Source organism: Lampetra fluviatilis, unplaced genomic scaffold (assembly GCF_964198595.1).
Source record: "Lampetra fluviatilis unplaced genomic scaffold, kcLamFluv1.1 SCAFFOLD_476, whole genome shotgun sequence".
Lineage (NCBI taxonomy): Eukaryota > Metazoa > Chordata > Hyperoartia > Petromyzontiformes > Petromyzontidae > Lampetra > Lampetra fluviatilis.
Window position 1 is genome coordinate 47,501 of NW_027620757.1, and position 25,000 is coordinate 72,500.

General features: G+C 55.8%; 1 protein-coding gene across 1 annotated transcript in view; it reads right to left on the reverse strand.

Annotated features, from left to right (window-relative positions):
* Window positions 1-4,087: 4,087 nt before the first annotated feature.
* Window positions 4,088-25,000, reverse strand: part of LOC144954357 (ATP-dependent DNA helicase DDX11-like) — a 25,359-nt gene continuing 4,446 nt past the window's right edge. The window contains exons 4-7 of the mRNA XM_078884867.1: window positions 21,238-21,326; window positions 19,344-19,428; window positions 14,994-15,069; window positions 4,088-4,170 (exon numbers count right to left, since the gene is read on the reverse strand). Coding sequence (XP_078740993.1) covers window positions 4,088-4,170; window positions 14,994-15,069; window positions 19,344-19,428; window positions 21,238-21,275 — 282 coding nt within the window. The 5' untranslated portion in view covers window positions 21,276-21,326. The remainder of the gene's footprint in view (window positions 4,171-14,993; window positions 15,070-19,343; window positions 19,429-21,237; window positions 21,327-25,000) is intronic.

Consider the following 25,000-nt stretch of genomic DNA (forward strand, 5'->3'; position numbering starts at 1 on the left):
GTGTGTGTGTGGTGGGGTGTGTGTGTGCTGGGGTGTGTGTGTGTGGGGTGTGTGTGTGGGGGGTGTGTGTGGTGGGGTGTGTGTGGTGGGTGTAGCGGTTAGCGCCACGCTGCGCTATGAATCCGCAAACCCGGATTCGATTCCCGCTCACGGCCAACACCACCAGTGACGATTATCTAAACCGGTCCCGGGCCTCCCCTAGGTCGACTCAGCCTCAAACGAGTGCCCGGCTTCTGCCGAGAGAGACAAAGGCGGCCGGGCGTGGTTTTACCTCGGGGCTGATCGATTAATCGATTACAAAATCGATTAATCGCAATTTGGAATGCTGCGATTGGCGAAAATCTCCCCGCATCTGCTTGTTTGTATTATTATTTTATTATTTGTTAGAACTTTATCGATGTAGCTTAATTGTTCCACGTTTGCATGGGTATCTTTCGATTTAAACATTTTGAATAAACGCACCTCGGAAGCGATCCCAATGTGCTATCGACTGCAAAACGTGGTATACTGATGTCATACCGATGACAACACTTTATTATATCATTAAAACTTAAACGTGTATTTTTAAACATTTTACACGCTTTTATTTCACTCACTCCGTCTGTTGTAGTATCCTCAAACAATCTTGTAAGTCAATTTTTACCCACTTCCCAATGTGGTATCGACTTAAAAACGTGGTATACTGATGTCATACTGATGACAACACTTTATTATATCATTAAAAATTAAACATGGATTTTTAAACATTGTACACGCTTTTAATTCACTCTGTAGGATCCTCAAATATTGTAACTCAATTTCAACCGTCTTCCCAATGTGGTATCGACTTAAAAACGTGGTATACTGATGTCATACTGATGACAACACTTTATTATATCATTAAAAATTAAACATGGATTTTTAAACATTGTACACGCTTTTAATTCACTCTGTAGGATCCTCAAATATTGTAACTCAATTTCAACCGTCTTCCCAATGTGGTATCGACTGAAAAACGTGGTATACTGATGTCATACTGATGACAACACTTTATTATATCATTAAAAATTAAACATGGATTTTTAAACATTGTACACGCTTTTAATTCACTCTGTAGGATCCTAAAATCTTGCAACTCAATTTCAACCGTCTTCCCAATGTGCTATCGACTGGAAAACTTGGTATACTGATGTCATACCAATGACAATACTATATTGCATAATTGAAAATAAAATAAAATATTTTTAAACATTATTTTTTACACGTTATGTTTTATTTCATAAAAGCGTCTTTAAAAAAAAAAAGTATTTTTTAATATTTTATTCAGTCATCATCCTCGTGTTAGAACACACAGAGAGCGTTTCGTGTGTTGGCGTCACGTCAAAGCCGTAGCCATGGTACTGCTACTGCTGCTGCTACTGTGTGTCTGTGTGTGTCGCTGTGTGTGTGTCACTGTGTGTGTCACTGTGTGTGTGTCACTGTGTGTGTCTGTGTGTGTGTCACTGTGTGTCTGTGTGTGTGTCACTGTGTGTCTGTGTGTGTGTCTGTGTGTGTGTCGCTGTGTGTCACTGTGTGTGTCTGTGTGTGTGTGTCACTGTGTGTCTGTGTGTGTGTCTGTGTGTGTGTCGCTGTGTGTGTCACTGTGTGTCTGTGTGTGTGTCACTGTGTGTGTCACTGTGTGTGTGTCACTGTGTGTGTCTGTGTGTGTGTCACTGTGTGTCTGTGTGTGTGTCACTGTGTGTCTGTGTGTGTGTCTGTGTGTGTGTCGCTGTGTGTGTCACTGTGTGTGTCTGTGTGTGTGTCACTGTGTGTCTGTGTGTGTGTCTGTGTGTGTGTCGCTGTGTGTGTCACTGTGTGTCTGTGTGTGTGTCACTGTGTGTGTCACTGTGTGTGTGTCACTGTGTGTGTCTGTGTGTCTGTGTGTGTGTCACTGTGTGTCTGTGTGTGTGTCACTGTGTGTGTCACTGTGTGTCTGTGTGTGTGTCACTGTGTGTCTGTGTGTGTGTCGCTGTGTGTGTCACTGTGTGTCTGTGTGTGTGTCACTGTGTGTCTGTGTGTGTGTCGCTGTGTGTGTCACTGTGTGTCTGTGTGTGTGTCACTGTGTGTGTCACTGTGTGTCTGTGTGTGTCACTGTGTGTGTCACTGTGTGTGTGTCTGTGTGTGTCGCTGTGTGTGTGTCTGTGTGTGTGTCACTGTGTGTGTCGCTGTGTGTGTGTCACTGTGTGTCTGTGTGTGTGTCACTGTGTGTGTGTGTCTGTGTGTGTGTCACTGTGTGTGTCACTGTGTGTGTGTCACTGTGTGTGTCACTGTGTGTCTGTGTGTGTGTCACTGTGTGTGTGTCACTGTGTGTGTGTCACTGTGTGTGTCACTGTGTCTGTGTGTGTCACTGTGTGTGTCACTGTGTGTCTGTGTGTGTCACTGTGTGTCACTGTGTGTGTCACTGTGTGTGTCACTGTGTGTCTGTGTGTGTCACTGTGTGTGTCACTGTGTGTGTCACTGGGGGAGAGACAAAGGCGGCCGGGCGTGGTGGTGGTGATGGTGTCCGGCAGCCTTCATCATCATCAATCATCATCATCAATCATCATCCATCATCATCATCATCATCCATCATCATCAATCATCATCATCATCATCCATCATCATCAATCATCATCATCAATCATCATCATCCATCAATCATCATCATCATCATCCATCATCATCATCATCCATCATCATCATCATCATCCATCATCATCATCAGCTGCTGCTGCCGCCTGTGCCCGCCGCTTTCCTGTCCACAAAGAACTGCGGAGAGGGGAGACAGAGACAGGGTGACTCAGAGGGTGACTCAGAGGGTGACTCAGAGGGTGACTCAGTGGGTGACTCAGAGGGTGACTCAGAGGGTGACTCAGAGGGTGACTCAGAGGGTGACTCAGTGGGTGACTCAGTGGGTGACTGGTGGTGGTGGAAGTGGTGGTGGCGGTGGTGGTGGTCGCGGTGGTAGTGGTGGTGGCGTTGGTGGTGATGGTGGTGGCGTTGGTGGTGATGGTGGTGGTGATGGTGATGGTGGTGATGATGATGGCGGTGGCGTTAGTGATGATGTTGGTCGTGCTGGTGGTGGCGGTGGCGGTAGTGATGATGGTGATGGTGGTGATGGTGGTGGTGGCGGTGGTGGTGTTGATGGTGGTCGCGATGTTGGTGGTGATGGTGGTGATGGTGGTGATGGTGATGGTGGTGGCGGTGTTGGTGGTGACGGTGTTGGTGGTGATGGTGATGATGATGATGGTGGTGGTGATGATGGTGGTGGTAGTGGTGGTGGCGTTGGTGGTGGTGGTGATGATGATGATGATGGTGGTGATGGTGGTGGCGGTGTTAATGGTGGTCACGATGTTGGTGGTGATGGTGGTGATGGTGGTGATGGTGGTGGTGATGGTGGTGGCGGTGTTGGTGGTGATGGTGGTGATGATGATGATGATGGTGGTGGTGATGATGGTGGTGGTAGTGGTGGTGGCGTTGGTGGTGGTGGTGGTGATGATGATGGTGGTGATGGTGGTGGTGGTGGCGTTGGTGGCGGTGTTGGTGGTGATGGTGATGATGGTGACGGTGTTGGTGGTGATGGTGGTGATGATGATGATGATGATGGTGGTGGTGATGATGGTGGTGGTAGTGGTGGTGGCGTTGGTGGTGGTGGTGGTGATGATGATGGTGGTGATGGTGGTGGTGGTGGCGTTGGTGGCGGTGTTGGTGGTGATGGTGATGATGGTGACGGTGTTGGTGGTGATGGTGGTGATGGTGATGATGGTGGTGGTGGCGGTGTTGGTGGTGATGGTGATGATGGTGACGGTGTTGGTGACGGTGGTGATGGCAGCGTTGGTGTAGGTGGCGCTGGGCCAGGTGCGTGCACCGTGCCTGGCGCAGAGCGGCGATGGCGCCCGCCAGCGTGGGGGTCGCCACGACGCGGCCCCTCAGCCAGCCGGGCAGCTGAGAGCGGTGGGAGCGGTACCGGTGATCCAGCAGCAGCACCGCCGCATAGTCACCACGATGACGCACCGCACGGCCTGGTAGAGCAACACATACACTACACTATACACTACACTACACACTACACTATACACTACACTACACACTACAGCTGAGAGCGGTGGGAGCGGTACCGGTGATCCAGCAGCAGCACCGCCGCATAGTCACCACGATGACGCACCGCACGGCCTGGTAGAGCAACACATACACTACACTATACACTACACTATACACTATATACTACTATACACTATACACTACACTATACACTACACTATACACTACACTATACACTACACTACTACACTATACACTACACTATACACTACACTATACACTACACTACTACACTACACTATACACTACACTATACACTAAACTATACACTAAACTATACACTACACACTACACTATACACTACACTATACACTAAACTATACACTAAACTATACACTAAACTATACACTACACACTACACTACACACTACACTATACACTACACTATACACTAAACTATACACTAAACTATACACTACTACACTACACTATACACTACACTATACACTACACACTACACTATACACTACACTATACACTACACACTACACTATACACTACACCACACACTACACTATACACTACTATACACTACACTACACTATACACTACACTACACTATACACTACACTACACTATACACTACACTATACACAACACTATACACTACACACTACACACTACACTACACTATACACTACACTATACACTACACTACACTATACACTACACCAAACACTACACTAAACACTACACTATACACTACACTACACACTACACTATACACTACACTATACACTGCACTATACACTACACTATACACTACACTACACACTACACTATACACTACACCACACACTACACTATACACTACACCACACACTACACTCTATACACTACACTATACACTACACACTACACTATACTATACACTACACACTACACCACACACTACACTACACACTATACACTATACTATACACTACACACTACACTACACTATACACTACACCACACACTACACCACACACTACACACTATACACTACACTACTATACACTATACACTACACCACACACTACACTATACACTACACTACACACTACACTACACACTATACACTACACTATACACTATACACTACACCACACACTACACTATACACTACACTACACACTACACTATACACTACACACTACACTATACACTACACACTACACTACTATACACTATACACTACACCACACACTACACTAAACACTACACTATACACTACACACTACACTACACTACACACTACACTATACACTACACTATACACTACACTATACACTACGCTAAACACTACGCTATACACTACACACTACACTACACTATACACTACACTACACACTACACTATACACTACACACTACACTACTATACACTATACACTACACCACACACTACACTAAACACTACACTATACACTACACCACACACTACACACTACACTACACACTACACTACACACTACACTACTATACACTATACACTACTATACACTATACACTACACAATACACTACACTATACACACTACACTATACACTACTACACTATACACTACACTATACACTACACTATACAGTACACTATACACTACACTATACACTACACTATACACTAAACTACACACTACACTATACACTACACACTACACTATACACTACACTACACACTACACAATACACTACACTACACACTACACTATACACTACACTATACACTACACTATACACTAAACTACACACTACACTATACACTACACACTACACTATACACTACACTACACACTACACAATACACTACACTATACAATACACACTACACTATACTATACACTACACTACACTATACACTACACTATACACTACACTATAGACTACACTACACTACACTATACACTACACACTACACTATACACTACTACACTACACTCTACACTACACTACACACTACACTATACACTACACTATACACTACACACTACACTATACACTACACTATACACTACACTACACACTGCACTACACACTACACTATACACTACACTATACACTACACTACACACTACACTATACACTACACTATACACTACACTACACACTACACTATACACTACACTACACACTACACTACACACTACTACACTATACACTACAACACTATACACTACACTACACATTACACTATACACTACACTACACACTACACTATACACTACACTACACACTACACTACTATACATTATACACTACACTATACACTACTATACACTATACACTAAACACTACACTAGACACTACACTATACTATACACTATATACTACACTACTATACACACTACACTACACTATACACTACTATACACTACGCTATACACTACACTATACACTACACTATACACTACACTATACACTACACACTACACTATACACTACTACCGTGCCAATCGGAGGTGCGGGGGTGTCCGAGTGAGTGGATGAGTGAGTGGGTGAGTGCGAATGTGAATGGGTGAGGTGGTGAGTGAGTGGGTGAGTGGATGAGTGAGTGGGTGAGTGGATGAGTGAGTGGGTGAGTGGGTGAGTGGATGAGTGAGTGGGTGAGTGGGTGAGTGAGTGAGTGGGTGAGTGGATGAGTGAGTGGGTGAGTGGATGAGTGAGTGAGTGAGTGGGTGAGTGAGTGGGTGAGTGGGTGAGTGGATGAGTGAATGGATGAGTGGGTGAGTGAGTGAGTGGGTGAGTGGATGAGTGAGTGGGTGAGTGGATGAGTGGATGAGTGAGTGGGTGGGTGGATGAGTGGGTGAGTGGATGAGTGGATGAGTGAGTGAGTGAGTGGGTGAGTGGATGAGTGAGTGGGTGAGTGGATGAGTGGATGAGTGAGTGAGTGGGTGAGTGAGTGAGTGGGTGAGTGGATGAGTGAGTGGGTGAGTGGATGAGTGGATGAGTGAGTGGGTGAGTGGATGAGTGGATGAGTGAGTGGGTGGGTGGATGAGTGGGTGAGTGGATGAGTGGATGAGTGAGTGAGTGAGTGAGTGGGTGAGTGGATGAGTGAGTGGGTGAGTGGATGAGTGGATGAGTGAGTGAGTGGGTGAGTGAGTGAGTGGGTGAGTGGATGAGTGAGTGGGTGAGTGGATGAGTGGATGAGTGAGTGGGTGGGTGGATGAGTGGGTGAGTGGATGAGTGGATGAGTGAGTGGGTGAGTGGATGAGTGGATGAGTGAATGGATGAGTGGGTGAGTGAGTGGGTGAGTGCGAATGTGAATGGGTGAGTGAGTGGGTGAGTGGATGAGTGAGTGAGTGGGTGAGTGGATGAGTGGATGAGTGAATGGATGAGTGGGTGAGTGAGTGGGTGAGTGCGAATGTGAATGGGTGAGGTGGTGAGTGAGTGGGTGAGTGGGTGAGTGGATGAGTGAGTGGGTGGGTGGATGAGTGGGTGAGTGGATGAGTGGATGAGTGAGTGGGTGAGTGGATGAGTGGATGAGTGAATGGATGAGTGGGTGAGTGAGTGGGTGAGTGCGAATGTGAATGGGTGAGTGAGTGGGTGAGTGGATGAGTGAGTGAGTGGGTGAGTGGATGAGTGGATGAGTGAATGGATGAGTGGGTGAGTGAGTGGGTGAGTGCGAATGTGAATGGGTGAGGTGGTGAGTGAGTGGGTGAGTGGATGAGTGAGTGGGTGAGTGGATGAGTGAGTGGGTGAGTGGGTGAGTGGATGAGTGAGTGGGTGAGTGGGTGAGTGAGTGAGTGGGTGAGTGGATGAGTGAGTGGGTGAGTGGATGAGTGAGTGAGTGAGTGGGTGAGTGAGTGGGTGAGTGGGTGAGTGGATGAGTGAATGGATGAGTGGGTGAGTGAGTGAGTGGGTGAGTGGATGAGTGAGTGGGTGAGTGGATGAGTGGATGAGTGAGTGGGTGGGTGGATGAGTGGGTGAGTGGATGAGTGGATGAGTGAGTGAGTGAGTGGGTGAGTGGATGAGTGAGTGGGTGAGTGGATGAGTGGATGAGTGAGTGAGTGGGTGAGTGAGTGAGTGGGTGAGTGGATGAGTGAGTGGGTGAGTGGATGAGTGGATGAGTGAGTGGGTGAGTGGATGAGTGGATGAGTGAGTGAGTGGGTGAGTGAGTGAGTGGGTGAGTGGATGAGTGAGTGGGTGAGTGGATGAGTGGATGAGTGAGTGAGTGGGTGAGTGAGTGAGTGGGTGGGTGGATGAGTGAGTGGGTGAGTGGATGAGTGGATGAGTGAGTGGGTGGGTGGATGAGTGGGTGAGTGGATGAGTGGATGAGTGAGTGGGTGAGTGGATGAGTGGATGAGTGAATGGATGAGTGGGTGAGTGAGTGGGTGAGTGCGAATGTGAATGGGTGAGTGAGTGGGTGAGTGGATGAGTGAGTGAGTGGGTGAGTGGATGAGTGGATGAGTGAATGGATGAGTGGGTGAGTGAGTGGGTGAGTGCGAATGTGAATGGGTGAGGTGGTGAGTGAGTGGGTGAGTGGATGAGTGAGTGGGTGGGTGGATGAGTGGGTGAGTGGATGAGTGGATGAGTGAGTGGGTGAGTGGATGAGTGGATGAGTGAATGGATGAGTGGGTGAGTGAGTGGGTGAGTGCGAATGTGAATGGGTGAGTGAGTGGGTGAGTGGATGAGTGAGTGAGTGGGTGAGTGGATGAGTGGATGAGTGAATGGATGAGTGGGTGAGTGAGTGGGTGAGTGCGAATGTGAATGGGTGAGGTGGTGAGTGAGTGGGTGAGTGGATGAGTGAGTGGGTGGGTGGATGAGTGAGTGGGTGAGTGGATGAGTGAGTGAGTGAATGGATGAGTGGGTGAGTGAGTGGGTGAGTGCGAATGTGAATGGGTGAGGTGGTGAGTGAGTGGGTGAGTGGGTGATTGAGTGAGTGGGTGAGTGAGTGAGCGGGTGATGTGAGTGAGTGGGTGGGTGAGTGAGTGAGTGAGCGGGTGAGTGAGTGGGTGGGTGGGTGAGTGAGTGGCTGAGTGAGTGGGTGGGTGGGTGAGTGGGTGGGTGGGTTGGTGAGTGGGTGAGTGGGCGAGCGGGTGAGTGAGTGGGTGAGTGGGTGAGTGGCTGAGTGAGTGAGTGGGTTAGTGAGTGGGTGAGTGAGTGAGTGGGTGAGTGAGTGGGTGAGTGAGTGAATGGGTGAGTGAGTGGGTGAGTGGGTGAGTGAATGGGTGAGTGGGTGAGTGAGCGGGTGAGTGAATGAGTGAGTGAATGAGTGGGTGAGTGAGTGGGTGAGTGAGTGAGTGGGTGGGTGGGTGAGTGAGTGGGTGAGTGGGTGAATGAGTGGGTGAGTGAGTGGGTGAGTGAGTGAGTGGGTGAGTGGGTGGGTGGGTGAGTGAGTGAGTGAGTGGGTGGGTGGGTGGGTGAGTGGGTGGGTGAGTGAGTGGGTGGGTGGGTGAGTGAGTGGATGAGTGAGTGGATGAGTGAGTGAGTGAGTGGATGAGTGAGTGAGTGAGTGAGTGGATGAGTGAGTGAGTGGGTGAGTGGATGAGTGAGTGGATGAGTGAGTGAGTGGGTGAGTGGATGAGTGAGTGGATGAGTGAGTGAGTGGGTGGATGAGTGAGTGAGTGGGTGAGTGGATGAGTGAGTGGGTGAGTGGATGAGTGAGTGGATGAGTGAGTGGGTGAGTGGGTGAGTGAGTGGATGAGTGAGTGGGTGAGTGGATGAGTGAGTGGATGAGTGAGTGAGTGGGTGGATGAGTGAGTGGGTGAGTGGATGAGTGAGTGGATGAGTGAGTGAGTGGGTGAGTGGATGAGTGAGTGGGTGAGTGGATGAGTGAGTGGATGAGTGAGTGGGTGAGTGGGTGAGTGAGTGGATGAGTGAGTGGGTCAGTGGATGAGTGAGTAGATGAGTGGGTGAGTGAGTGGGTGGGTGAGTGGGTGAATGAGTGGGTGAGTGGATGAGTGAGTGGGTGGGTGGATGAGTGAGTGGGTGAGTGGGTGAGTGAGTGGGTGAATGAGTGGGTGAGTGAGTGGGTGAATGAGTGGGTGAGTGAGTGGGTGAGTGAGTGGGTGAGTGAGTGGATGAGTGAGTGGGTGAGTGGATGAGTGAGTAGATGAGTGGGTGAGTGAGTGGATGAGTGAGTGAGTGAGTGAGTGGGTGAGTGAGTGAGTGGTGAGTGTGTGGTGAGTGGGTGAGTGAGTGGGTGGGTGGATGAGTGAGTGGGTGAGTGAGTGGGTGAGTGAGTGGTGGTGAGTGGATGAGTGAGTGAGTGGGGTGAGTGGATGAGTGGATGAGTGAATGGATGAGTGGGTGAGTGAGTGGATGAGTGAGTGAGTGGGTGAGTGGATGAGTGAGTGAGTGGGTGAGTGCGAATGTGAATGGGTGAGGTGGTGAGTGAGTGGGTGAGTGGATGAGTGAGTAGATGAGTGAGTGAGTGGGTGAGTGAGTGAGTGGGTGGATGAGTGAGTGGGTGAGTGAGTGAGTGGGTGGATGAGTGAGTGAGTGGATGAGTGAGTGGGTGAGTGGATGAGTGAGTGGGTGGGTGGATGAGTGAGTGGGTGAGTGGATGAGTGGATGGATGAGTGGGTGAGTGAGTGGATGAGTGAGTGAGTGGGTGGATGAGTGAGTGGGTGAGTGAGTGAGTGGGTGGATGAGTGAGTGAGTGGGTGAGTGGATGAGTGAGTGGGTGGGTGGATGAGTGAGTGGGTGAGTGGATGAGTGGATGGATGAGTGGGTGAGTGAGTGGATGAGTGAGTGAGTGGGTGGGTGGATGAGTGAGTGGGTGAGTGGGTGAGTGGATGAGTGAGTGAGTGAGTGGGTGGATGAGTGAGTGAGTGGGTGAGTGGGTGAGTGGATGAGTGAGTGAGTGAGTGGGTGGATGAGTGAGTGGGTGAGTGGATGAGTGAGTGAGTGAGTGGATGAGTGAGTGGGTGAGTGGATGAGTGGATGAGTGAATGGATGAGTGGGGTGAGTGAGTGGATGAGTGAGTAGATGAGTGGGTGAGTGAGTGGATGAGTGAGTGGGTGAGTGGATGTGTGAGTGAGTGAATGGATGAGTGGGTGAGTGAGTGGGTGAGTGCGAATGTGAATGGGTGAGGTGGTGAGTGAGTGGGTGAGTGGGTGATTGAGTGAGTGGGTGAGTGAGTGAGCGGGTGAGTGAGTGAGTGGGTGGGTGAGTGAGTGAGTGAGCGGGTGAGTGAGTGGGTGGGTGGGTGAGTGAGTGGCTGAGTGAGTGGGTGGGTGGGTGAGTGGGTGGGTGGGTTGGTGAGTGGGTGAGTGGGCGAGCGGGTGAGTGAGTGGGTGAGTGGGTGAGTGGCTGAGTGAGTGAGTGGGTTAGTGAGTGGGTGAGTGAGTGAGTGGGTGAGTGAGTGGGTGAGTGAGTGAATGGGTGAGTGAGTGGGTGAGTGGGTGAGTGAATGGGTGAGTGGGTGAGTGAGCGGGTGAGTGAATGAGTGAGTGAATGAGTGGGTGAGTGAGTGGGTGAGTGAGTGAGTGGGTGGGTGGGTGAGTGAGTGGGTGAGTGGGTGAATGAGTGGGTGAGTGAGTGGGTGAGTGAGTGAGTGGGTGAGTGGGTGGGTGGGTGAGTGAGTGAGTGAGTGGGTGGGTGGGTGGGTGGGTGAGTGGGTGGGTGAGTGAGTGGGTGGGTGGGTGAGTGAGTGAGTGAGTGGGTGAGTGGGTGGGTGGATGAGTGAGTGGATGAGTGGGTGAGTGAGTGGGTGAGTGGATTAGTGGATGAGTGAATGGATGAGTGGGTGAGTGAGTGGGTGAGTGCGAATGTGTGAGGTGGTGAGTGAGTGGGTGAGTGGGTGATTGAGTGAGTGGGTGAGTGAGTGAGCGGGTGAGTGAGTGAGCAGGTGGGTGAGTGAGTGAGCGGGTGAGTGAGTGAGTGGGTGGGTGGGTGAGTGAGTGGCTGAGTGAGTGGGTGGGTGGGTGGGTGAGTGAGTGGGTGGGTGGGTGAGTGGGTGAGTGGGCGAGCGGGCGAGTGAGTGGGTGAGTGGCTGAGTGAGTGAGTGGGTGAGTGAGTGGGTGGGTGAGTGAGTGAGTGAGTGGGTGAGTGGGTGAGTGGGTGAGTGAGTGGGGTGAGTGAGTGGGTGAGTGGGTGAGTGAGTGAGTGAGTGAGTGGGTGGGTGAGTGAGTGAGTGAGTGGGTGAGTGGGTGAGTGAGTGAGTGGGTGAGTGAGTGGGTGAGTGAGTGAGTGAGCGAGCGGGTGAGTGAGTGAGTGGGTGGGTGAGTGCGTGAGTGAGTGAGTGGGTGAGTGAGTGGTTGAGTGAGTGGGTAAGTGGGTGGTGAGTGAGCGGGTGAGTGAGTGAGTGAATGAGTGGATGAGTGAGTGGGTGAGTGAGTGTGTGAGTGGGTGAGTGAGTGAGTGAGTGGGTGAGTGAGTGGGTGAGTGAGTGTGTGAGTGAGTGGGTGAGTGAGTGGGTGAGTGAGTGAGCGAGCGGGTGAGTGGGTGAGTGGGTGAGTGAGTGAGTGGGTGAGTGGGTGGGTGAGTGGGTGAGTGGGTGAGCGAGTGGGTGAGTGGGTGGGTGAGTGAGTGGGTGAGTGAGTGGGTGAGTAAGTGAGTGAGTGAGTGAGTGGGTGAGTGAGTGTGTGAGTGGGTGAGTGAGTGAGTGGGTGAGTGGGTGAGTGAGTGAGTGGGTGAGTGAGTGGGTGAGTGTGTGAGTGAATGAGTGAGTGAGTGGGTGAGTGGGTGAGTGGGTGAGTGAGTGAGTGGGTGAGTGAGTGAGTGTGTGAGTGGGTGAGTGAGTGAGTGGGTGAGTGGGTGAGTGAGTGAGTGGGTGAGTGAGTGGGTGAGTGTGTGAGTGAATGAGTGAGTGAGTGGGTGAGTGGGTGAGTGGGTGAGTGAGTGAGTGGGTGAGTGAGTGAGTGGGTGAGTGAGTGAGTGTGTGAGTGGGTGAGTGAGTGGGTGAGTGGGTGAGTGAGTGAGTGGGTGAGTGAGTGGGTGAGTGTGTGAGTGAATGAGTGAGTGAGTGGGTGAGTGGGTGAGTGAGTGAGTGGGTGAGCGGGTGAGCGGGTGGGTGAGTGGGTGAGTGGGTGAGTGAGTGAGTGGGTGAGTGAGCGGGTGGGTGAGTGAATGAGTGAGTGAGCGGGTGAGTGAGTGGGTGAGTGAGCGGGTGAGTGAGTGGGTGAATGAGTGAGTGGGTGAGTGAGCGGGTGAATGAGTGGGTGAGTGGATGAGTGAGTGGGTGGGTGAGAGAGTTGGTGAGTGGGTGGGTGAGTGAGTGAGTGAGTGCGAATGTGAGTGGGTGAGTGGGTGAGTGGGTGAGTGGGTGAGTGAGTGAGTGAGTGGGTGGGTGGGTGGGTGAGTGAGTGGGTGAGTGGGTGAATGAGTAGGTGAGTGAGTGGGTGAGTGAGTGAGTGAGTGGGTGGGTGGGTGGGTGGGTGAGTGAGTGAGTGAGTGAGTGGGTGAGTGGGTGAGTGAGTAAGTGGGTGAGTGAGTGGGTGGGTGAGTTAGTGAGTGAATGAGTGGGTGAGTGAGTGGGTGAGTGAGTGTGTGAGTGGGTGAGTGAGTGAGTGAGTGGGTGAGTGAGTGGGTGAGTGAGTGAGTGTGTGAGTGAGTGAGTGGGTGAGTGAGTGGGTGAGTGAGTGAGCGAGCGGGTGAGTGAGTGGGTGAGTAAGTGAGTGAGTGAGTGAGTGGGTGAGTGAGTGAGTGGGTGAGTGAGTGGGTGAGTGGGTGAGCAAGTGGGTGAGTGGGTGAGTGGGTGGGTGAATGAGTGAGTGGGTGAGTGGGTGAGTGAGTGGGTGAGTGAGTGGGTGAGTGAGTGGGTGAGTGAGTGAGTGGGTGAGTGAGTGAGTGAGTGGGTGAGTGAGTGAGTGGGTGAGTGAGTGAGTGAGTGGGTGAGTGAGTGGGTGAGTGAGTGAGTGGGTGAGCGGGTTAGTGAGTGAGTGGGTGAGTGAATGAGTGGGTCAGTGAGTGGGTGAGTGAGTGTGTGAGTGGGTGAGTGAATGAGTGGGTGAGTGAGTGAGTGAGTGGGTGAGTGAGTGGGTGAGTGAGCGGGTGAGTGAGTGAGCGGGTGAGTGAGTGAGTGAGTGAGTGAGCGGGTGAGTGAGTGGGTGAGTGAGTGGGTGAGTGAGTGAGTGAGTGGGTGAGTGAGTGAGTGAGTGGGTGAGTGAGTGGGTGAGTGAGTGGGTGAGTGAGTGAGCGGGTGAGTGAGTGAGCGGGTGAGTGAGTGAGTGAGCGGGTGAGTGGGTGAGTGAGTGGGTGAGTGAGTGGGTGAGTGAGTGGGTGAGTGAGTGGGTGAGTGAGTGAGTGAGTGGGTGAGCGGGTGAGTGAGTGGGTGAGTGAGTGGGTGAGTGAGTGAGTGAGTGAGTGGGTGAGTGAATGAGTGAGTGGGTGGGTGAGTGGGTGAGTGAGTGGGTGAGTGAGTGGGTGAGTGAGTGAGTGAGTGGGTGAGCGGGTGAGTGAGCGGGTGAGTGAGTGGGTGAGTGAGTGGGTGAGTGAGTGGGTGAGTGAATGAGTGAGTGGGTGGGTGAGTGGGTGAGTGAGTGGGTGAGCGGGTGAGTGAGTGGGTGAGTGAGTGGGTGAGTGGGTGAGTGGGTGAGTGAGTGGGTGAGTGAGTGGGTGAGTGAGTGAGTGGGTGAGTGAGTGGGTGAGTGAGTGAGTGAGCGAGTGAGTGAGCGGATGAGTGAGTGGGTGAGTGAGTGGGTGAGTGAGTGGGTGAGTGAGTGAGTGAGTGGGTGAGTGGGTGAGTGAGTGGGTGAGTGGGTGAGTGAGTGGGTGAGTGAGTGAGTGGGTGAGTGAGTGGGTGAGTGGGTGAGTGGGTGAGTGAGTGAGTGAGTGGGTGAGTGGGTGAGTGGGTGAGTGAGTGGGTGAGTGAGTGGGTGAGTGAGTGGGTGAGTGAGTGGGTGAGTGGGTGAGTGAGTGGGTGAGTGAGTGAGTGAGTGGGTGAGTGAGTGGGTGAGTGAATGAGTGAGTGGGTGGGTGAGTGGGTGAGTGGGTGAGTGAGTGGGTGAGTGAGTGAGTGAGTGATTCTCACCTATGGACTGGTTCACCGCCTTCATACACAAGTTCTCACAGAGCGAGCTGCCAGCGTCGCGCCCCCCCTCACTCCGCTACAAGCGGGGGGGCGGGGGGGGGGGACACGGAGACACGTGGAGACACGTGGGGACACGTGGAGACACGTGGAGACACGTGGAGACACAGAGAGACACAGAGACGCAGAGAGACACGTGGAGACACAGAGAGACAGAGAGACACAGCGAGACACAGGGAGACAGAAAGACACAGCGAGACACAGCGAGACACAGAGACGCAGAGAGACACGTGGAGACACAGAGAGACAGGGAGACAAAGAGACACAGCGAGACACAGGGAGACACAGAGAGACACAGAGAGACACAGGGAGACAGAAAGACACAGCGAGACACAGCGAGACGCAGATAGACACGTGGAGACACAGAGAGACAGAGAGACACAGCGAGACAGGGAGACAGAGAGACACAGCGAGACACAGCGAGACACAGCGAGACACAGGGAGACACAGGGAGACACAGAGAGACAGAGAGACACAGCGAGACGCAGATAGACACGTGGAGACACAGAGAGACAGAGAGACACAGCGAGACACAGGGAGACACAGGGAGACACAGGGAGACAGAAAGACACAGCGAGACACAGAGACGCAGATAGACACGTGGAGACACAGAGAGACAGGGAGACAGAGAGACACAGCGATACACGGGGAGACACAGAGAGACACAGAGAGACACAGAGACGCAGATAGACACGTGGAGACACAGAGAGACAGGGAGACAGAGAGACACAGCGATACACGGGGAGACACAGAGAGACACAGAGAGACACAGGGAGACAGAAAGACACAGCGAGACACAGCGAGACGCAGATAGACACGTGGAGACACAGAGAGACAGAGAGACACAGCGAGACAGGGAGACAGAGAGACACAGCGAGACACAGCGAGACAGAGAGACAGAGAGACAGAGAGACAGAGAGACAGAGAGACACAGCGAGACACAGCGAGACACAGGGAGACACAGGGAGACACAGAGAGACAGAGAGACACAGCGAGACGCAGATAGACACGTGGAGACACAGAGAGACAGAGAGACACAGCGAGACACAGGGAGACACAGGGAGACACAGGGAGACAGAAAGACACAGCGAGACACAGAGACGCAGATAGACACGTGGAGACACAGAGAGACAGGGAGACAGAGAGACACAGCGATACACGGGGAGACACAGAGAGACACAGAGAGACACAGAGACGCAGAGAGACACGTGGAGACACAGAGAGACAGGGAGACAGAAAGACACAGCGATACACGGGGAGACACAGAGAGACACAGAGAAACACAGAGAGACACAGAGACGCAGAGAGACACGTGGAGATACAGAGAGACACAGGGAGACACAGAGAGACACAGAGACACGTGGAGACACAAGCAGACACGTGGAGACACAAGCAGACACGTGGAGACACAGGGAGACACGTGGAGATACAGAGAGACACAGGGAGACACAGAGACACGTGGAGACACAGGGAGACACAGGGAGACACGTGGAAACACGTGCAGACACAGAGAGACACAGAGAGCCACAGAGAGACAGAGAGACACAGGGAGACACGTGGAGACACGTGCAGACACGGGGAGACACAGAGAGACAGAGAGCCACAGAGAGACAGAGAGACACAGGGAGACACGTGGAGACAGTAGCAGGGTGAGGGTAGTGGTGAGGGTGGTGAGGGTGGTGGTGAGGGTGGTGAGGGTGGTGGTGAGGGTGGTGAGGGTGGTGAGGGTGGTGGTGAGGGTGGTGAGGGTGGTGAGGGTGGTGGTGAGGGTGGTGAGGGTGGTGAGGGTGGTGGTGGTGAGGGTGCTGAGGGTGGTGGTGAGGGTGGTGAGGGTGCTGAGGGTGGTGAGGGTGGTGAGGGTGGTGGTGGTGAGGGTGCTGAGGGTGGTGGTGAGGGTGGTGAGGGTGGTGAGGGTGGTGAGGGTGGTGGTGGTGAGGGTGCTGAGGGTGGTGGTGAGGGTGGTGAGGGTGCTGAGGGTGGTGAGGGTGGTGAGGGTGGTGGTGGTGAGGGTGCTGAGGGTGGTGGTGAGGGTGGTGAGGGTGGTGAGGGTGGTGAGGGTGGTGGTGGTGAGGGTGCTGAGGGTGGTGGTGAGGGTGGTGAGGGTGGTGAGGGTGGTGAGGGTGGTGAGGGTGGTGGTGGTGAGGGTGCTGAGGGTGGTGGTGAGGGTGGTGAGGGTGCTGAGGGTGGTGAGGGTGATGAGGGTGGTGGTGGTGAGGGTGCTGAGGGTGGTGAGGGTGGTGAGGGTGGTGATGGTGGTGGTGGTGAGGGTGCTGAGGGTGGTGGTGAGGGTGGTGAGGGTGGTGAGGGTGGTGAGGGTGGTGGTGGTGAGGGTGCTGAGGGTGGTGGTGAGGGTGGTGAGGGTGCTGAGGGTGGTGAGGGTGGTGAGGGTGGTGGTGGTGAGGGTGCTGAGGGTGGTGGTGAGGGTGGTGAGGGTGGTGAGGGTGGTGAGGGTGGTGGTGGTGAGGGTGCTGAGGGTGGTGGTGAGGGTGGTGAGGGTGGTGAGGGTGGTGAGGGTGGTGAGGGTGGTGAGGGTGGTGGTGGTGAGGGTGCTGAGGGTGGTGGTGAGGGTGGTGAGGGTGGTGAGGGTGGTGAGGGTGGTGGTGGTGAGGGTGCTGAGGGTGGTGGTGAGGGTGGTGAGGGTGCTGAGGGTGGTGGTGAGGGTGGTGGTGGTGAGGGTGGTGGTGAGGGTGGTGAGGGTGGTGGTGAGGGTGGTGAGGGTGGTGGTGAGGGTGGTGGTGGTGAGGGTGGTGGTGAGGGTGGTGAGGGTGGTGAGGGTGGTGGTGAGGGTGGTGGTGGTGAGGGTAGTGGTGAGGGTGGTGAGGGTGGTGGTGAGGGTGGTGAGGGTGGTGGTGAGGGTGGTGGTGGTGAGGGTGGTGGTGAGGGTGGTGGTGGTGGTGGTGAGGGTGGTGGTGAGGGTGGTGGTGAGGGTGGTGGTGGTGAGGGTGGTGGTGATGGTGGTGGGGGTGGTGGGGGTGGTGGTGAGGGTGGTGGTGAGGGTGGTGAGGGTGGTGGTGAGGGTGGTGAGGGTGGTGAGGGTGGTGGTGAGGGTGGTGGTGGTGATGGTGGTGGTGAGGGTGGTGGTGAGGGTGGTGGTGGTGAGGGTGGTGGTGAGGGTGGTGGTGAGGGTGGTGAGGGTGGTGGTGAGGGTGGTGAGGGTGGTGGTGAGGGTGGTGAGGGTGGTGGTGAGGGTGGTGGTGGTGAGGGTGGTGGTGGTGAGGGTGGTGAGGGTGGTGGTGAGGTTGGTGAGGGTGGTGGTGAGGGTGGTGGTGAGGGTGGTGGTGATGGTGGTGGGGGTGGTGGGGGTGGTGGTGAGGGTGGTGGTGAGGGTGGTGGTGAGGGTGGTGAGGGTGGTGAGGGTGGTGGTGAGGGTGGTGGTGGTGATGGTGGTGGTGAGGGTGGTGGTGGTGAGGGTGGTGAGGGTGGTGGTGAGGGTGGTGAGGGTGGTGGTGAGGGTGGTGGTGGTGAGGGTGGTGGTGAGGGTGGTGGTGAGGGTGAGGGTGGTGGTGAGGGTGGTGGTGATGGTGGTGGTGAGGGTGGTGGTGAGGGTAGTGGTGAGGGTAGTGAGGGTGGTGGTGAGGGTGGTGGTGAGGGTGGTGAGGGTGGTGGTGAGGGTGGTGAGGGTGGTGGTGAGGGTGGTGGTGAGGGTGGTGAGGGTGGTGAGGGTGGTGGTGAGGGTGGTGAGGGTGGTGGTGAGGGTGAGGGTGGTGGTGAGGAGGGTGGTGAGGGTGGTGGTGAGGGTGAGGGTGGTGGTGAGGGTGGTGGTGAGGGTGGTGGTGAGGGTGGTGGTGAGGGTGGTGGTGAGGGTGGTAAGGGGTGGTGGTGATGGTGGTGAGGGTGGTGAGGGTGGTGGTGGTGGTGATGGTGGTGAGGGTGGTGAGGGTGAGGGTGGTGGTGAGGGTGGTGGTGAGGGTGGTGGTGAGGGTGGTGGTGAGGGTGGTGGTGGTGGTGGTGGTGAGGGTGGTGGTGAGGGTGGTGGTGGTGAGGGTGGTGAGGGTGGTGGTGAGGGTGGTGAGGGTGGTGGTGAGGGTGGTGGTGAGGAGGGTGGTGAGGGTGGTGGTGAGGGTGAGGGTGGTGGTGAGGGTGGTGGTGAGGGTGGTGGTGATGGTGGTGAGGGTGGTGAGGGTGGTGGTGAGGGTGGTGGTGGTGAGGGTGGTGGTGGTGAGGGTGGTGGTGAGGGTGGTGGTGGTGGTGGTGATGGTGGTGAGGGTGGTGGTGAGGGTGGTGGTGAGGGTGGTGGTGAGGGTGGTGGTGGTGGTGGTGAGGGTGGTGGTGAGGGTGGTGGTGAGGGGTTACCACGTGACGGCTGAGGTATGTGATCTTCTCCTGCAGCTCTGGGCTGCGAGCGTTGGGGAACGGCATCCCCACCATCACCACGCAGCTGGAGACACGTGGAGACACGCGGAGACACGGAGACACGGTGAGACACGGTGAGACACGGTGAGACACGGGGGGAGACACGGTGGAGACACGGGGAGAGACACGGAGAGGCATGGGGAGACACGCGAAGACACGCGGAGACACGGGGACACGGAGACACGCGGAGACACGGGGGAGACGGGGAGACACGGGGAGACACGCGGAGACACGCAGAGACACACGGAGACACGGGGAGAGAGGGGGAGACACGGGGAGAGAGGGAGAGACACGGGGAGACGGGGAGACACGGGGAGACGGGGAGACACGGGGAGACGGGGAGACACGGGGAGACGGAGAGACACGGTGGAGACACGGGGAGACACGGGGAGACACTGGGAGACACGGGGGGAGACACGGGGAGGACACGGGGAGAGAGAGGGAGACACGCGGAGACACGGGGAGACACGGGGAGAGAGGGGAGACACGGGGAGACACGCGGAGACACGGGGAGAGAGGGGAGACACGGGGAGACACGGGGAGACACGGGGAGACACGGGGGGAGACACGGGGGGAGACACGGTGGAGACACGGGGAGACACGGGGAGACACTGGGAGACACTGGGAGAAGGGGGGAGACACGGGGAGGACACGGGGAGAGAGAGGGAGACACGCGGAGACACGGAGATACGGGGAGACACGGGGAGAGAGGGGAGACACGGGGAGACACGGGGAGACACGGGGAGACACGGAGATACTGGGAGATACGGGGAGACACGGGGAGACACGGGGAGACACGGGGAGACACGGGGAGACACGGGGAGACACGGGGGGAGACACTGAGAGACACGGGGAGACACGGGGAGACACGGGGAGACACGGTGAGACACGGGGGGAGACACTGAGAGACACGGGGGGAGACACTGAGAGACACGGGGAGACACGGGGAGACACGGGGAGACACGGTGAGACACGGGGGGAGACACTGAGAGACACGGGGAGACACGGGGAGACACGGGGAGACACGGGGGGAGACACGGGGGGAGACACGGGGGGAGACACGGGGGGAGACACTGAGAGACACGGGGAGACACGGGGGGAGACACGGGGGGAGACACGGGGGGAGACGCGGGGAGACGCGGGGAGACACGGGGTGAGACACGGGGGGAGACACGGGGGGAGACACGGGGGGAGACACGGGGAGACACGGTGAGAGACACAGGGGGAGACACGGGGGGAGACACGGGGGGAGACACGGGGGGAGACATATGGAGACACGGGGAGACACGGGGGGAGACACGGGGGGAGACGCGGGGAGACACGGTGAGAGACACAGGGGGAAACACGGGGGGAGACACGGGGGGAGACACGGGGGGAGACACGTGGAGACACGGGGAGACACGGGGGAGACACGGGGAGACACGGAGAGACACTGAGAGACACGGGGAGACACGTGGAGACACGGGGAGACACGTAAAGACATGGGGAGACACTGAAAGACACGGGGAGACACGTGGAGACACGGGGAGACACGTGGAGACACGTGGAGACATGGGGAGACACTGAAAGACACGGGGAGACACGTGGAGACACGGGGAGACACGGGGAGACACGGGGAGACACTGAGAGACACGTGGAGACACGGGGATACACTGAGAGACACGGGGAGACACGTGGAGACACGGGGAGACACGGGGAGACACGGGGAGACACTGAGAGACACGGGGAGACACGTGGAGACACGGGGAGACACGGGGAGACACTGAGAGACACGGGGAGACACGTGGAGACACGTGGAGACACGGGGGGAGACACGGGGAGACGGGGTTCTCACCGTCCCAGGTCGTCTGAGAAGTTGATGCCCTCACTCATCTTGCCTCCCACGACGGCGAGAAGCAGCGCACCCCCGCTCACCGCTCCCGCCTCGCGAGACACGGAGACACAGAGACACGGAGACACACGGAGACACGGAGACACAGAGACACAGAGACACAGAGACACGGAGAGACAGAGACACAAAGGACACGGAGACACACAGTCACACAGAGACACAGAGACACAAACATACAGGGACCACTCGCCCACCCACTCACCCAACCCACTCACACTCACCAGCTCACCACTCACCTACTCACCAGCTCACCCACTCAGCTCACCACTCACCCACTCACCAGCTCACCCACCACTCACCACTCACCACCACCCACTCACCCACTCACCCACTCACCAGCTCACCCACCCACTCACCCACTCACCCACCACCCACTCACCCACTCACTCCACTCACCAGCTCACCCACCCACCCACCCACACACCCACATGCACCACCCACTCCACTCACTCAACCCACCCACCCAGCTCACCAGCTCACCAGCTCACTCACCTCACTCACTCAGCACCTCACCCACACTCACTCAACCCACCTCACACCACCCACCCACTCACACTCAACCCACTCCACCCACTCCAACCCACTCACCCACCCACCCACTCCACCTCACTCACTCTCACTCACACGACTCACTCCACTCAACCTCACCTCACTCACTCACCAACCCACCCACTCCACTCACTCACTCACTCACCCACATCACTCACTCACCTCCCACCCAACTCACTCACCCACTCACTCACCACACCACCACTCACTCACTCACTCACTCACTCACTCACTCCACTCACTCACTCCACCCCTCACTCACTCACTCACTCACGCACCCACCCACCTCACCTCACTCACTCACTCACTCACTCCACTCCACCCACTCACTCCACTCACTCACTCACTCACTCACTCCACTCACGCACACTCACTCACTCACTCACTCACCACTCAACACCACTCCACTCACTCACCCACACCACTCCACTCACTCACCCACCCACTCCACTCACTCACTCACTCACCCACTCCACTCACAATCCACTCCACCCACTCCACCCACTCACATCACTCACCCACCCACCCCCACTCACTCCACTCACTCACCCACTCCACTCACTCACCCACTCCACTCACTCACCCACTCACCCACTCACCACCCACCCCACTCACTCACCACCTCACCCACTCCACTCACCCACCCACCCACTCACTCACCCACTCACTCCACCTCACTCACCTCACTCCACTCACCCACCCACTCACTCACCTCACTCACCCACCACTCACTCACCACCACTCACCCACCCACCCACCACTCACCCACCCACCCACCCACTCACTCACCCACCCACCCACTCACTCACCCACTCCCACCCACCCACCCACTCACTCACACCCACTCACCACCCACTCACCCACCCACCCACCCACTCACTCACCCACTCACCCACTCCACTCACTCACCCACCCACCCACCCACTCCACCCACCCACCCACACCCACCCCACCCACCCACCCACCCACCCACTCACCCACTCACTCACCCACACACCACTCACCCACCACCACTCACTCACCCACCACTCACCCACCCACCCCACCCACTCACTCACCCACCCACCCACACCACCACCACCCACCCACCACCCACTCACTCCACTCACCCACTCACCCACCCACTCCCACCTCACTCACCACCCCACTCCACTCCACCCACTCACCACCACTCACCCACTCACCCACCCACCCACCCACTCACTCACCACTCACCCACCCACTCCACTCACCCACCTCACTCACCCACTCACTCACTCACCCACTCACCCCCCACCACTCACTCACTCACTCACCCACCCACCCACTCACTCACTCACCCACCCACTCACCCACTCACCCACCCACTCACCCACCCACCCACTCACCCACCCACCCACTCACTCACTCACTCACCCACTCACTCACTCACCCACCCACTCACCCACCCACCCACTCACCCACCCACTCACTCACTCACCTCACCCACTCACTCACTCACCCACCCACCCACTCACTCACCCACTCACTCACCCACTCACCCACCCACCCACCCACTCACTCACTCACTCACCCACCCACCCACTCACTCACCCACTCACTCACTCACCCACTCACCCACCCACCACCCACTCACTCACTCACCCACCCACCCACTCACTCACCCCACCCACCCACTCACTCACTCACTCACCCACTCACCCACCCACCCACTCACTCACTCACTCACTCACCCACCCACCCACCCACTCACTCACTCACCCACTCACTCACTCACCCACTCACTCACTCACTCACCCACCCACCCACTCACTCACTCACCCACTCACCCACCCACCCACTCACTCACTCACTCACCCACTCACCCACCCACCCACTCACTCACTCACTCACTCACCCACCCACCCACTCACCCACTCACTCACTCACCCACTCCACCCACCCACTCACTCACTCACCCACTCACCCACCCACCCACTCACTCACTCACTCACCCACTCACCCACCCACCCACTCACTCACTCACCTCACCCACTCACCCACCCACCCACTCACTCACTCACTCACTCACCCACCCACCCACCCACTCACCCACTCACCCACCCACCCACTCACTCACCCACTCACTCACCCACTCACCCACCCACTCACTCACTCACTCACCCACCCACCCACTCACTCACCCACTCACTCACTCACCCACTCACCCACCCACCCACCCACTCACTCACTCACCCACCCACCCACTCACCCACCCACCCACTCACTCACTCACTCACTCACCCACTCACCCACCCACCCACTCACTCACTCACTCACCCACCCACCCACTCACCCACTCACCCACTCACTCACTCACCCACTCACTCACTCACTCACTCACTCACTCACTCACTCACCCACCCACCCACTCACTCACTCACCCCACTCACCCACCCACCCACTCACTCACTCACTCACCCACTCACCCACCCACCCACTCACTCACTCACTCACTCACCCACCCACCCACTCACCCACTCACTCACTCACCCACTCACCCACTCACCCACCCACTCACTCACTCACCCACTCACCCACCCACCCACTCACTCACTCACTCACCCACCCACCCACTCACTCACTCACCCACTCACCCACCCACCCACTCACTCACTCACTCACCCACTCACCCACCCACCCACTCACTCACTCACTCACTCACTCACCCACCCACCCACTCACCCACTCACCCACTCACCCACCCACCCACTCACTCACTCACCCACTCACCCACCCACTCACTCACTCACTCACCCACCCACCCACTCACTCACTCACTCACTCACCCACCCACTCACTCACCCACCCACCCACTCACCCACCCACTCACTCACCCACCCACCCACTCACTCACTCACTCACTCACTCACCCACCCACTCACTCACCCACCCACCCACTCACCCACTCACTCACTCACTCACCCACCCACCCACTCATTCACTCACCCACTCACCCACCCACCCACTCACTCACCCACTCACCCACCCACTCACTCACTCACCCACTCACCCACCCACCCACTCACTCACTCACTCACCCACCCACCCACTCACTCACTCACCCACTCACCCACCCACCCACTCACTCACTCACTCACCCACTCACCCACCCACCCACTCACTCACTCACTCACTC